This window comes from Phyllobates terribilis, unplaced genomic scaffold, assembly GCF_046119375.1.
Source record: "Phyllobates terribilis strain yellow unplaced genomic scaffold, ASM4611937v1 Scaffold_1__5_contigs__length_1240528914, whole genome shotgun sequence".
NCBI classification, from domain to species: Eukaryota; Metazoa; Chordata; class Amphibia; order Anura; family Dendrobatidae; genus Phyllobates; species Phyllobates terribilis.
In genome coordinates, this window is record NW_027362761.1 from 1,079,673,725 (window position 1) to 1,079,687,000 (window position 13,276).

The 13,276-nt window shown below is 38.3% G+C and overlaps 1 protein-coding gene across 3 annotated transcripts in view; it reads right to left on the bottom strand.

Moving 5' to 3' along the window:
- The window catches only part of ATP10D (ATPase phospholipid transporting 10D (putative)), a 111,441-nt gene that overhangs the window by 37,207 nt on the left and 60,958 nt on the right, over window positions 1-13,276 (bottom strand). For all 3 annotated transcript variants that reach the window (XM_073645538.1, XM_073645537.1, XM_073645539.1), the window contains exons 5-11: window positions 8,743-8,828; window positions 8,303-8,409; window positions 5,649-5,780; window positions 5,283-5,410; window positions 2,660-2,912; window positions 1,900-2,138; window positions 120-305 (exon numbers count right to left, since the gene is read on the bottom strand). In XM_073645538.1, coding sequence (XP_073501639.1) covers window positions 120-305; window positions 1,900-2,138; window positions 2,660-2,912; window positions 5,283-5,410; window positions 5,649-5,780; window positions 8,303-8,409; window positions 8,743-8,828 — 1,131 coding nt within the window. The remainder of the gene's footprint in view (window positions 1-119; window positions 306-1,899; window positions 2,139-2,659; window positions 2,913-5,282; window positions 5,411-5,648; window positions 5,781-8,302; window positions 8,410-8,742; window positions 8,829-13,276) is intronic.

The window sequence follows — 13,276 nt, forward strand, 5'->3', positions numbered from 1 at the left end:
TTTTGAATATGAACATCCTCTTTTCTCCTGAAGGTGTTTACCCCCAAAAATAGTTTCTTTACATAAAAATAAACTACGTACAAGAAAAAAAAAAAAATGAACCATAAATGTATACAAACCTTTTGGCGTGGCTGGTTAGGTAAAGACACCACTACTGTATTACAGATCGCAAGTGCAAGGAAAAAGTCAATAATATAAGAAGTCTCCAGTGCAGTCTTCTCAGTTATATTGGACAGATACCGACAATGAGGAGTGATGCTGCAAAACTTTTTCAGTAATCCTGGGTCTGGTACTATATCTTTCTCCTGTTAAAGACAACAACTTTTATATGGATTGGATCATCAAATTATGCTAAAAATGTATTAGGTCTTGTTCACACATTATGTTTTTGCCACATTTTCCCCCAAAACCCCCCCCCCCCAAAAAAAAACCGTATTGTTTTACAGTACCAGCAAAATAAATGCAATATGCTGTTTGTTTTTTTCCCTTGAATATTTGTAGTAGTTTCAAGTCTGCAACATGTCAATTCTTTCAGAGTTTTTCACCAGGGCTGTGGAGTCGTTAAGCAAAACCTCCGACATTTCCCTGACTCCGACTCCAGAGCCCTGCAGCACTACTCAGCGTGTACATAAAGTGCTGCACAGATTCCACTCAACTAAAAGCCGAAATCCTTAGATCAGGAACAGAACATTTCATAACTTTTCCCAACTCTTCTAAAAACATCTACAGCACATCCTGCATTGAACTACAGTACCCAATATATAATATATTTTAGGAGTTGAAGTTGGTCCATTTTATACAGACTACGACGCCACCAAAATGGACTCCGACTGTTTTTCACCCATTCAAGTGAATAGAAAAAAAAAAAAGCATGACAAGATAACACAACACACTTTACTATTTTACACATTGTTTCTACAGCCAATAGACACGTTTTTGGTGCAAAAATGTCTAATGCAAAAACTTATCGAGTGTGCATACACTTAATGTTTAAAGTCGTCCACTACTTGGACAACTTCTTCCCATACCCCACGCTTGGCCCTGACCAAATAAAAAAGCCTATCCTCACCTCCCCCGCCAGCACCGTTCCAGCGGTGTCGGCACTCGCGGTCCTGAGGCTCCGTGCGGTTGTTATGACATGTGAGCCCTGCGCCCAATCAGCGCTGCCGTCACGGTCCCCGCCTTCAGACAAATCGAACATCAAGAGGAAGTGAAAGAGCAGCTGCAGCCCTGAATTCCTCCTGATGTTCGATTTGTCCTAAGGTGGAGACCGTGAAGCGAGCGCTGATTGGACGCTGGACCCACACGTCATAACAACCGCCTCACAGCCCCGAGACCGCGAATGCAGACGTTGCTGAAACGGCGCCAGCACAGGAAGTGAGTATAGGCTTTTTTATTTCATCGGCACCAAGCATTAAGATCAAGAATGTGTTGTCCAAGTAGTGAACAACCCCTTTAAGTCAAGTTATGTTAAACAGTTTTACACAATTTTCAGCATTTTTTTATATAGTTTTTTTTGTCTCATTATTGATATTAAAAAACAATCCTAAGATATAGCACTTTTTACACTGATCACTGAGCTTCACAGTAGGCCAAGTCATTACTAAAACATATACGGCAACTCAGGTCCATTAAAAATGAAAATAAAATAAACAACATTTGCATAAACCTAAACTTAGCCATATGCCTCTACCATAAAACTTGAATAAACAAGCGTCAACATTTGTCGAGTCCGTTTCTGCATGATGACCTTTGTCACAGAACACTCTCCTATAGAAGTCAATGACATTCCCAGACACTTTCTGGTTTTAATGAGCAAGAAAAAGTTAAAATAAAAAATACAAAACCTAAATATACATCATAAACTGTTTAAAAGTTCTACAAAGTACAAACACATACCATAGGACTACTAAATGCAACGCTTCTTAGATGTAGTGGAGAACCAGGCCCGTCACCTTCTCCGTGCGGTTCTACACCGATTGCAGGCAGCTTGTTCAATGACTTGTTGCTTGGGGTGCTCCTTACAGACTTTGGACTGTGACTTTTGAACTTGCAGCTTGTACATTTAGAGGCGCAGACCCCATCCAGTATATCTTCTGAATGCAGATCGGACTCTTGATAGGTCTCTAGTCTCTTAGCTTTGAACACAAATAGAAGATAAATTCAAAAGCAGAAAATGACAAAGTGTTCAAGCGCCAAGTAAAAATATTGGATACAAATCCACGCTTGCGTCAGTTAAATCAAACCAACATGTGAAATCTAGGCAAAGCATGGCAGAGTCATTTATTAAAGCATGGGGAAAAGGACAACCTATTTCTGCACTGACCAAACCAATTTTTTTAGTAAAACCCTCCGAAGTGTCCTCCATACGCTGAAGTCTGATGTGGGCTGCATGTTTGGTTTCTACTTTTTGCTCTCTAGACAATTCTGCCAGTAGTTCAACCATGCAGACAATGGCAGCCCAAAGGTACAACAGGTCTCCATCTTCGCTAGTAGTGAGGTTCCAAATTCATACCATTCATATGGTTAGTTGGCTGTAGACTATCCATTTTTTTAGGTCACACTGGACACTTAAAGTAAAGACAAGTAAAAAAAATGTTCTAGCAGTAACTTGGCTTAATAAAAATTAATTAACTAGTTAACATATGTAAAGACATACCATTTTCCTCATGAGAGTATTCCACCCCAGCAATGCTGCACCTGCGGAACACCATCTTGTTTTCAGTCAATGTGCCCGTCTTATCTGAGAAGATGTACTCAACCTGACCCAGATCTTCAGAAATATTCAAAGCTCTGCACTCAATGAGAGAGTCAGACTTCTCACAATAGAAGTCCTTGTCATTCTGGATGAAGTAAAGCTGCCCTAGCTTAACCACTTCAATGGAAACGTAGAGCGAGATTGGAATCAATACCTAGAAGAGAGTACAATCGTTCTGGATAATGCTTACACTTCACCAGGACCTTTAAAATAGTTCTTGCCCAATGGCCATATTAGCACAAAAACTGTAAGAAATAAAAAGGTATTTATTTTCGATGTTCCTAATATAAAAAATAAACAAAAAAAAAAAACATACTTAGCTCCCGCTCCAAGCCCTGGTGATCTAGTTTAAGTCACATGAAAGTTGCAGTCTATCAGTAGTTGTGGATGGGCGGCAGCCTTCAAACCTCCGCTCAGAGAGGCACTAGTATGGAAGGCAAGTATGCTTTTTTATTTTATTTTTATTAAGCACATTCAAAAGGGATTGTTCAGTAGTGGACAAGACCTTTAAATGAGACTTTCAATTAAATTCCAGCTAAAATAGTCCTCCCTAAAATCCTATATGTTCTGGAACATTCAGCCGCCATAGTCCCACAAAAGGTCTTTGCCACTATCAACTCCCATTTAGCATCCTTCATATGGGGCTCAAACCAACACAAACTGAAATTGACCACTCTTCAGAGGCCCAGGGATGAGGCAGGTGTGGCACTCCCAGTCTTCTTCTCATGTGCTCTCCTGCATTTTACTAACAGTGTACTGATGAAGGTCTACTGCTGACTGAAACGTCTATTACCATTCTGGATTGCGCTTTATAATAAACCTCTTCATTGCACCTACCTGGAGTGCCAAATTTTGGTCTATTTATCTATGGGACAGGTTCCTATTTCTGCACCTACCCACAGAAGTGCTGAGGCTATCTTCTAACAGCCCTTTCAAGTCCCCAGACACGCTTTTCTTTACGTATCTGCAAGTAAGACATGTCCTAAATTCCCAGTTCCCAGACAGTGGAAATTTTCTCATGTCCTCTGATTGGGACTCTAAGGAGCCAGGTCCTAGGGGTTGATCTCCTTTTTATACACCGAATTACTAAGCAGGAGATACTCCTCATCGACATTTTTGGTTGAAGCCAAATATAGGACAATATAACCCTGCCCATCAGAGGATTGGAGTGAGGCCTTGACCTCCCCACAATAACTTTTGCTGGCAATTAGTAACAAGTAAAATGGGTAGATCCACTACTGCAGATTGCCATAGGTGTGGGGAAGAGGCAGTAGATTTTATACACCAGATGTAGTATTGCCCTCCTATTGCAGACTTTTGGAAAGAGGTCATAGCTATCCTCATCGAGATCATACAAACCCCCTGTATTACTCTGCCCTAAGGTGTGCTTATTAAGAATCCTTGATGAGGAGACCTGGCCTCACTATCCTCGCACCCTTCTCAGGGAAACATTGTTTTTGGCTCGCAAGGCTATCACCATGAGATGTATAGAAGATCCCTGCGAATTTCACACTGGGTCAATAAGGTAAAGAGTGTAGCTTCCCATGAGAGGATGGTATACAAAAATAGACATTGTCCTGAAAAATGTTAATAAGTATTGCAGCCTTAGTTTGATTCTCCTTTGATTCACATTAGTACCCAGGTGATTAGGAGTATTCTCTCATTATTCAAGTATATGATATTTGGTGCCGAACATGAGTGTCTTATGGTTTTGGTTAAGATATTAGATCCTCGGTATGTTAAGGGAAAGGTTAAATTTGCCAGACAGCATTAATGAGCAATGAGAAATACTGTTTGTTCTTTTGTTCTATGATGTAACCTTTCTATGATGTATAATCTTCAATAAAAAAAAGTAAAAAAAAAACCACAAAAAAACCCTCTCTCTAAGGGTTTATTTAAAACGTTGAATTCATGATGTTGAAGGAAAAGGAAGAAAGAGAAAAGCGCAATAGGGTCTTATCCGGTTAAAATAGATCAAATAATTAAAGGTTATGCTAACCTGATGATGATGTGTACACACAACATTTAAATGAGCATGTAATCCCAGCTGCAGCAGGTCCACGGGTCCAAAGACCGAGTAGCAATATGTGGAAAATTTCACGCTGCTGGTAATTGGTAACAAATCCAGGTCCACACACAGACCTCTGGGGCAAAGTTTTTCTTCCATGTAGATGTCCAAAAATCTGGCAACTGAATCTGGATGCCAGATTTTTGGACATCTACATGGAAGAAAAACTTTGCCCCAGAGGTCTGTGTGTGGACCTGGATTTGTTACCATCTACCAGAAGTGCGGAATTTTTCCACTTTTTTCTTTCCACATATTGAATTCACGATGTGGCATTGGCTCAGATTTCAGAATATTATGGTAAAAAATGAGATGGTGAATGAACCCTTTATTCACTAAAATTACATATCTAAAACAATAAACCTGGTAGATGGTGAGGGAGTAGCCCCACAGCTTTATGCTGGCGATGGCCATTCTTAATCGCTCTTACAAGTTGATTTGAACATATTTAACCATTACCTGCAAGACGATTATCATTGTCCAAAACATATAGAAGCCAGCCAGTGCTGGAGATAATCGCTCTCCATTAGGTTCCGGCAAGATGAAAAGAGGGGGTTCCGGATATCCCTGCAGCCAGATTCCATATCCTAATGTTTGGAGTAACACAATAGTCAGGAAAGAAGAGAGGCCGATATAACTGTAATATGAGCAATATCATCCTTTAAACACAAGATGAAGTGTTGGACTAAAGAGATTTCTATAACATTTAGACATACAAAATTTCCAAAATTAGAACAGCAACAAATCTGAAATATTTATAATGTACATTGCTGTGAAGTCTCTGGTTAGAATTTCTAATATGCTGAGATAATCCGTATAGCTTACCCAAAGCGCCGATCATGCACATTATCAATAAGAGCAGGACGCACCACAGTATGTCAGAATTCAGCTGCCTTTCCAGTTGGCTTCGCTTATATCGTGGACCACTATTGTTCAGCATAGTCTTGGTATCATGTCCTAAATCAGAAAAATTACTTTTCAGCTAACAACTAGAGTCAAATCATTCAATTAATCCCTAGTCAAAATCTATGGGATTCCAAATATATTAATACACCCAAACATCAAAGTTATATTACCACTTCCCAAGTGATATGCAACAACAATAAAACCAGAGTAATTACACTCAGTTTTCATACGAAGATAACAAGAATTTAGCTCTTTAAAAATTAAACAATTTTACTTCAGTTATTATTAAAAAAAATCTTTAAAAGTATAAATGCAGGTACCCTTTTGGAAGAAGCCCAAGGCGAAACTACGTTGTTGGGTAGACAATAGCGCTATCATGCACAGACCTGTACATTAAGCTATGCAAGTACACTTCTTAAGGATTATTCTACTTTAGGATTGAAAGTCTTTGGCTCAATTATATTATCCCGAGTATTCCCAACACTAGGCATTGCATACAATAAACCTCCAAGAGAAATACTCCTCTGGCACTTTAGATTTATATATAGGGTTGTTGCAATATTACATTTAGTGTTCATAATACCAGGCATTGCATCTGATAAATCTATAGAAAAATCCCTTTGGTACTGGCATTTTATATTTTTGGGATTGTTTCAATATATGACAATGAGTGTATAGATGCCCCCTTTTTTCTATAGTTTTTCTATTGTTTTGCTGACTTTTTTTGAACCAGCACCTTCATATCTATTGCTATTGACTCGTGGTATATCTATGTAGAATCCTAAATTCATATTTTCAAAGTCTGTAAATGATAGTAATCTGTTATAGTGAAAGTACCTGCATTTATATTTTAAAGAATTTTTTAATAATAACTGAAAAAAATTGTTTCATTTTTAAAGAAATTCTTGTCATCTTCCTATGAAAACGGAGTATAATTTACTCTGGTTTTGTTGTCGATTAGTGTTGAGCATTCCGATACTGAAATATCGGGTATCGACCGATATTCGCGGTATCGGAGTTCCGATACTTTTAGAATATCGAATACTGGAATCGGAAGTTCCCATAATGCCTGCGCTCTGCAGTGTCTCTGAAGGATGACAAGCTGGATGGCAGCGCTCAGCTTACTGTACTTGTCATTTAGTGTTAAAGGATTTATTAAAAAAAATAATAGTGCTTTCATGCACCGTCTCTTTAAAAAAGCCGGCCGGCAATTCATCAGCGGCAGACATCCTATGGATGCGCCATTTCTGGGGCGGCTGACAGTTGGTGTTTCTAGCCTGGGAGGGGGCCAATATTCATGGCACCCTTCCTGGGCTATTAATATCAGCCCCCAGCTGTCTGCCTAGCCTTTGCTAGCTATTAAAATAGGGGGGACCCCACGTCATTTTTTTGGGGGACCCCATTTTAATAGCTAGTAAAGGCTAAGTATTCAGCTGGGGGCTGATATTAGCAGCCTGGGAAGCTCCGTGTGTATTACCCCCTTCCCAGGCTTCAAACATCTGCCCCAGCCGTCAGCTTAACCTCCGCTAGAGACTAAAATTACGGGGAACCCCACGCCAATTTTTTTTTTTAATAAATCCTTTATTTTAACACTAAATGACAAGTACAGTAATCAACACTATCAATGAACTTCTTATATATGTGACTGATATGTTTCTATGTATCTAATCTATGTGTGATGCTCTATTCTTTCTATTCTAAATTGTCGGGTACCGATGCTGAATTGCCGGCCGGCTTTTTTTAAAGAGACGGTGCATGAAAACACTATTATTTTTTTTAATAAATCCTTTAACACTAAATGACAAGTACAGTAAGCAACACTGTCATTGTACTTCTTATATATGTGACTGACATGTTTCTATCTATCTAATCTATGTGTGAAGCTCTATTCTTTCTGTTCTAAATTGTCGGGTACCGGTGTATGCCGCTGCTGAATTGCTGGCTTTTCATCTAATACATTCTACATTATTCTTAGTTGTTTTCCTTCATGTAGAATTAACCTACAAGGAAAGAAAGGGTTTATTTTCATTCCGATATTTGTGTCCCATTGACTTGCATTGGTTTCCGGTATCGGAATCGGCTGTATCCGATATTTTTTGGGTATCGGTCCGATCCAATCCGATCCAATATTTCCCGATATCGGAAGGCATCGCTCAACACTATTGTCGATTCAAAATATAAGTAGTAAACGAGTAACCTGCCCTTTATTAATATTTTATTATGGGGAAAACCGCTGTTCTATACAGACACATACATTTTAAATCAAAAAAATAATAATAATAATAAAAAGACACACACACTCTCCATATTCCTCCCACACCCCAAAGACATACTGATAGGAAATTTAGAGTGAGAGCCCCAATGGGGACAGTGCCGATGAAGTCTGTAAAAGCGCTGGGTGCCATATAAGTGAGTAAAATAAATAACTAAAGGCTCCTTCAATAGGATCAGGACACACCAACATGTTTCAGAATTCAGTGGCCTTTCCAATGGTCTTCGCTTGTATCAGTGACCGCTACAGATCATTTCCGTTTTACGTTAATGAAAAGTGCAGCCATTTAAAGTGTACTGACCTGCATATACTACAATACCCACAACAGCCTCTGTATTGCGCACAACGCATCCTCTCAAAAGAAGATTTTGTTTGCTTAGGCCAACCTTCTCCCTGTCTTGGTGCGCTCTAAATTGGGGCGAAAAAAAATTGCAAATATTACATTTACACACATATATATTTAAAAAAAGCACATTAAATATATAATCAGACCTGGATACAAATGCCTAAACAGCCTAAAAAATCTCAAATTGTCATAAAGAAATCTGTAGTAAGCAGCACAGGACATATTATTTTCCAAGTCTACAGGATAGCAGACTATTCTGTCCAATATAGTTCAAAATAAAAGATAAAAGCATACAGTGTATTGTAATATAGATGGTGACAGTATAATTTGCACAAATATTTTAGTTTTTATATAAAGGACAATAAACTTGATCACTTATTTGGCTGGAATCTTACAGGAATCCCTTGAACCTTCCCAGGTCGCTATTTGGAGCTTCACATTGTATCTTGCTAGAAAACATTTCAGGATCTAACTCCGAGTCCTATAAAGAAAAAATATATAAATCAGTCATATTCTTAAAAGATTTTTTATAAACAGATACATGTGCAAGTAGCATAAAGGCAGGATAGGTATTCTTTAGTAATGCCATGTCTCTAGCATCTTCTTAATGTATTATTTTTCCATACATTAGAGACTTTAACCCCTTGGAGACTTGGCTATTTTTCTTATCTTTATTGCTTTAACTTTTCCTTTCTTGCCTTTCTAAACCCATAATTTGTATTTTCGGTCTACATAGCCGCATGAGGGATTTTCTTTTGTGGGACAAGCTGAAGCTTTGAATGACAACATTTGCACTTTTATCACAATGAGAAAGATTCATTTTGCCATTTTATGTATTGAAAAATGGGAAAATGGAAAACTAAGTGAGATGGCCATGAAGACAAAAGAAATGACTGCACAAGTCCAGTATTAATAAGGATGCCTCTATGATAAAACGCCTATATCACATTAGAATGATGGAACTGTGTGAATATGCAACAGATGGCCCCTGAACCACCCCCCAAAAGTGAGGATCAGACAAACAGCAGCCCTGAAGATTTTAACCCTCCGTCACATACAATAGGCCTGACAGGCACATCTCTTTTACTTTCATTTCTCCTTCCTCACCAGATTGTGAGGAAATCCCCTCCCTCCAGGTAGTCTCCTGTCTCTAGCAGCTCTGTGAAACCTCATACCACAGTTGGATTGCAGAGCTTCAGGAGGACAGATATAACTGCGCTAATTTCTCAGGCTCATTGTATGTGAACACGTCACACTCAATAAGGTTGGTATTTTATGTTTTTATTCATCACAATTGTTTATTTAGCTTGTTTTATGAATGTATAGCACAAATTGTGAGGATATTTCATAGATATAAGGCAGATTAAAAAAGAAAGTGTGCTGCTCAGGCATATACAGGAGTTCCCTAACACATATTCCTTCTCTTGCTTCAGATTATCTGCTGAAATGGAGAGGAAAATGTACAATTTATCAAAAAACCTTGATGTTGAGGAAGTAATAAACATGCTGTTAGATGATGCAGACCCCACACTGAATGAGGATTTAGGAGAGGAAAGTGAGATTGATTCTCATAATGAGGTGGAAGTATGTGAAGTGGATTCTGAAACAGAGCAAGATGGTGACAGTGATGAGGATGAAGATGTAGAATCTTATTATATGGGAAAAGATAAAAAAAAAACAATGGAACAAGAAGCCACTCCAGAAAAAACGTAGGGAACCTCAAAACATTATTACTCACCTTCCTGCAGTTATAGGAACTGCAAGTAATGCAAAAACTGCAGTTGAATGCTGGAATAGTTTATTCACAGATGACATTCTGGACTCTATTGTCACATATACCAACCAATATATAGACATTATAAAGGACAAGTTCATCTGCAACAGAACCATCAAGGCCACAGATGAAATAGAACTGCGTGCTTTTTTTTGGATTATTATACCTTGCAGGAGCTTATAGGGCAAATAGACAAAGTTTGGAGGAACTTTGGAGTAAAGATGGGGATGGAGTTGAAAAATTTGGCCTTGTTATGTCCATAAACAGATTCAAGCTTCTAATTCGTTGCCTTCGGTTTGACGACAGAACTACCCGAACCGAACGTAAAACACATGACCGACTTGCTCCAATTCGTGATATATTCCAAAAATTTGTTGAAAACTGTAAAAAAAAGCTATTGCCCTGGGGAGAATCTCACTATTGACGAAATGCTTCCTGGTTTTCGTGGTAAATGTGCCTTTCGTCAATATATTCCATCAAAGTCTAACAAATATGGAATAAAAATGTATGCCCTTGTTGATGCCAGTAAGACCTACACTTACAACCTGGAAGTTTATGCAGGAAAACAACCAGAAGGTCCTTACTGTGTCAGCAACAAACCCAGTGATGTTGTAAAAAGGCTGGCTGAGCCCTTATTTGGATCGGGTCGCAATATAACAGCTGACAATTGGTTTTCAAATTGTGATCTGATTATCTGAAAATGCAGAAGCTTTCATATGTCGGAACTGTAAGAAAAAATAAAAAAGAATTGCCTACACAGTTTGTAAGTGTGAAAGGGAGACAACAGTACAGCAGTATGTCTGCATTCCATAATGGAAAGGTTTTGGTTTCCTATGTACCACAAGCAAAAAAAATTGTACTTCTTCTATCAACACTTCATGATGATGATGCCATCGATCCTGGGACTGAGGCACAAAAAAACACGGAGATAATTACATTTTATAATGCAACCAAAGAGGGTGTTGATACAGCTGATCAGATGTGCTCAACTTTCAACGTCAGCAGAAACACCAAACGCTGGCCAATGGTCATATTTTTTGCTATGTTGAATTTGGGTGGTATAAATTCACAAGTCATTTACCTTGAAAACAAGCTTGAACCACTCCGTAGACGATTCTATCTGAAAAAATTGGCCCATGAACTAGTGCTTGGAGAGCTACGCAGGAGAAGTATGAAAACAATCGGTATCCCCTCTCGCCTTCAAGTTCAGCTCAAAAGATTCCGCCCAGAAGATGATAGTGAAAATGCACCACCTGCACCACCTCCCAAAAGAAGGAGATGCACCACGGAAAGCGGAATCAGAAGGCTTTCTAATTATGAATGTCACAAATGTCATAATGCAATCTACCTGACGCATGCAAAAATGATGTGTAATTCTTGCTCTTTGCTCTGCAAGTGTAATTTTTCTGGGGAAACTTCAGGATCTAATTCTGATTGAATATGTGTTTAATAGTACTTAAGGTACCTTAAAATTAAGTTTGTTTCCCTAAATTTTTTTTGTAGAGTTTTTTGACAGAGTCGAACTGGGGACTATTTGGCGGGAGTTTTGAAATGTTTGTATTTCAGAGTTATTAGTTTTATGTTAAGTAAATGTTTTTTTTTGCACCTGATTATGTGTAGTCTCTTTTATTACATCCGTATGAAGGTCACTGATCACTTTTAGAGCACTGAAATTGCAAACATTAGATATTATAGGTATTTTTCTAGCCTGCGCCTGACAGTCACATTGTATGTGAACTCGTTAGAACCGATATTGTATGTGACGGAGGGTTAATAAACTGAGGCCTAGGAGAAAAGAAAACGCCACTAAACTAATGGGATTAGTATGGGACTAATATGAATAAAAAGACACTGGGATAGTCTAGGCATATTCTGGTGGAAAAAAGGAGAGGATTGGGGCTGGAACACATAATGAGACTGGCATCAAAAACGGCCTGTAGGTTATGTGCACACTTTGCCTTTTTGCTGCATTTTTCCACACCGATTTGGTGAGTAAAATATGCAGCGTTTTACAGTACCAGCAATTTCATAAACCTCGAGCTCATCCTGCTTATTTTTTCCTTACAGATTTGCAACAGATTTAAATCTGCAATATGTCAATTCTTTCAGTGTTCTTGCAGCATATTTCACCCATACTAATGAGCGAGGAAAAAAAAATGCAGCAAACACACACATATTTTACGCAGCAATTTTCCTGCCAACTCATCAGAATTTGCAGCAGAATTTTCTGCACGTTGCCAAAGAGTTTAACTCAAACATCAGAAACTGATCAGTGTCTCCGGTCCGTGAGATCCAGAACATGTTGTATTCTCCATACTCGCCCCATTAAAGTCTATGGTGATCCACATAAAAAGGATGGCAATCTGAAGACATTCTTTGTACTTAAGTGTTCCAGCAGAGTTTCATATGTTTTTAACTAATGGACAGATGGATAAAAAAAGATTCTGTCTTTGTTTTTTTTCGTGACACATTGTACTGTGTTCATCCATCATCTGCCTGTAATAGCAGTGAGCCGAGCTGAGCTCCACTTGCTGCTGTGAAACCTCTTAAATGCTGCAGTTAATCTCTGACAGCCGCATTTACAGCGTGTGGGTGCACTGTTCCACAACCCTTAGAAGGCGGGAGTCTGTCGAAGGAAGCCTAGCCTGATGATGTACAGTACAGATCAAAAGTTTGGACACACCTCATTTAAAGATTTTTCTGTATTTTCATGACTATGAAAATTGTACATTCACACTGAGTGTGCAAAGCAGCCATCAAAGCAAAAGGTGGCTACTTTGAAGAACCTAGAATAGAAGACATATTTTCAGTTGTTTCACACTTTTTTGTTAAGTATATAATTCCACATGTGTTAATTCATAGTTTTGATGCCTTCAGTGTGAATGTACAGTTTTCATAGTCATGAAAATACCGAAAAATCTTTAAATGAGAAGGTGTGTCCAAACTTTTGGTCTGTACTGTATATAGTATAGACGATTAGATGATTGCAGGATTAACTCCCTTACAGAGACTAAAAAATAAAATAACTTAAAACGAAAGTTTGAATCACCCACCTTTTCTTCCTATTAAAAATAAAAGATATTAAATGTAAAAATATAAACAAACATGAAAAATTATTTTAAAAAAATTGCATTTGCCGTGTCTGTAAAAGTGTG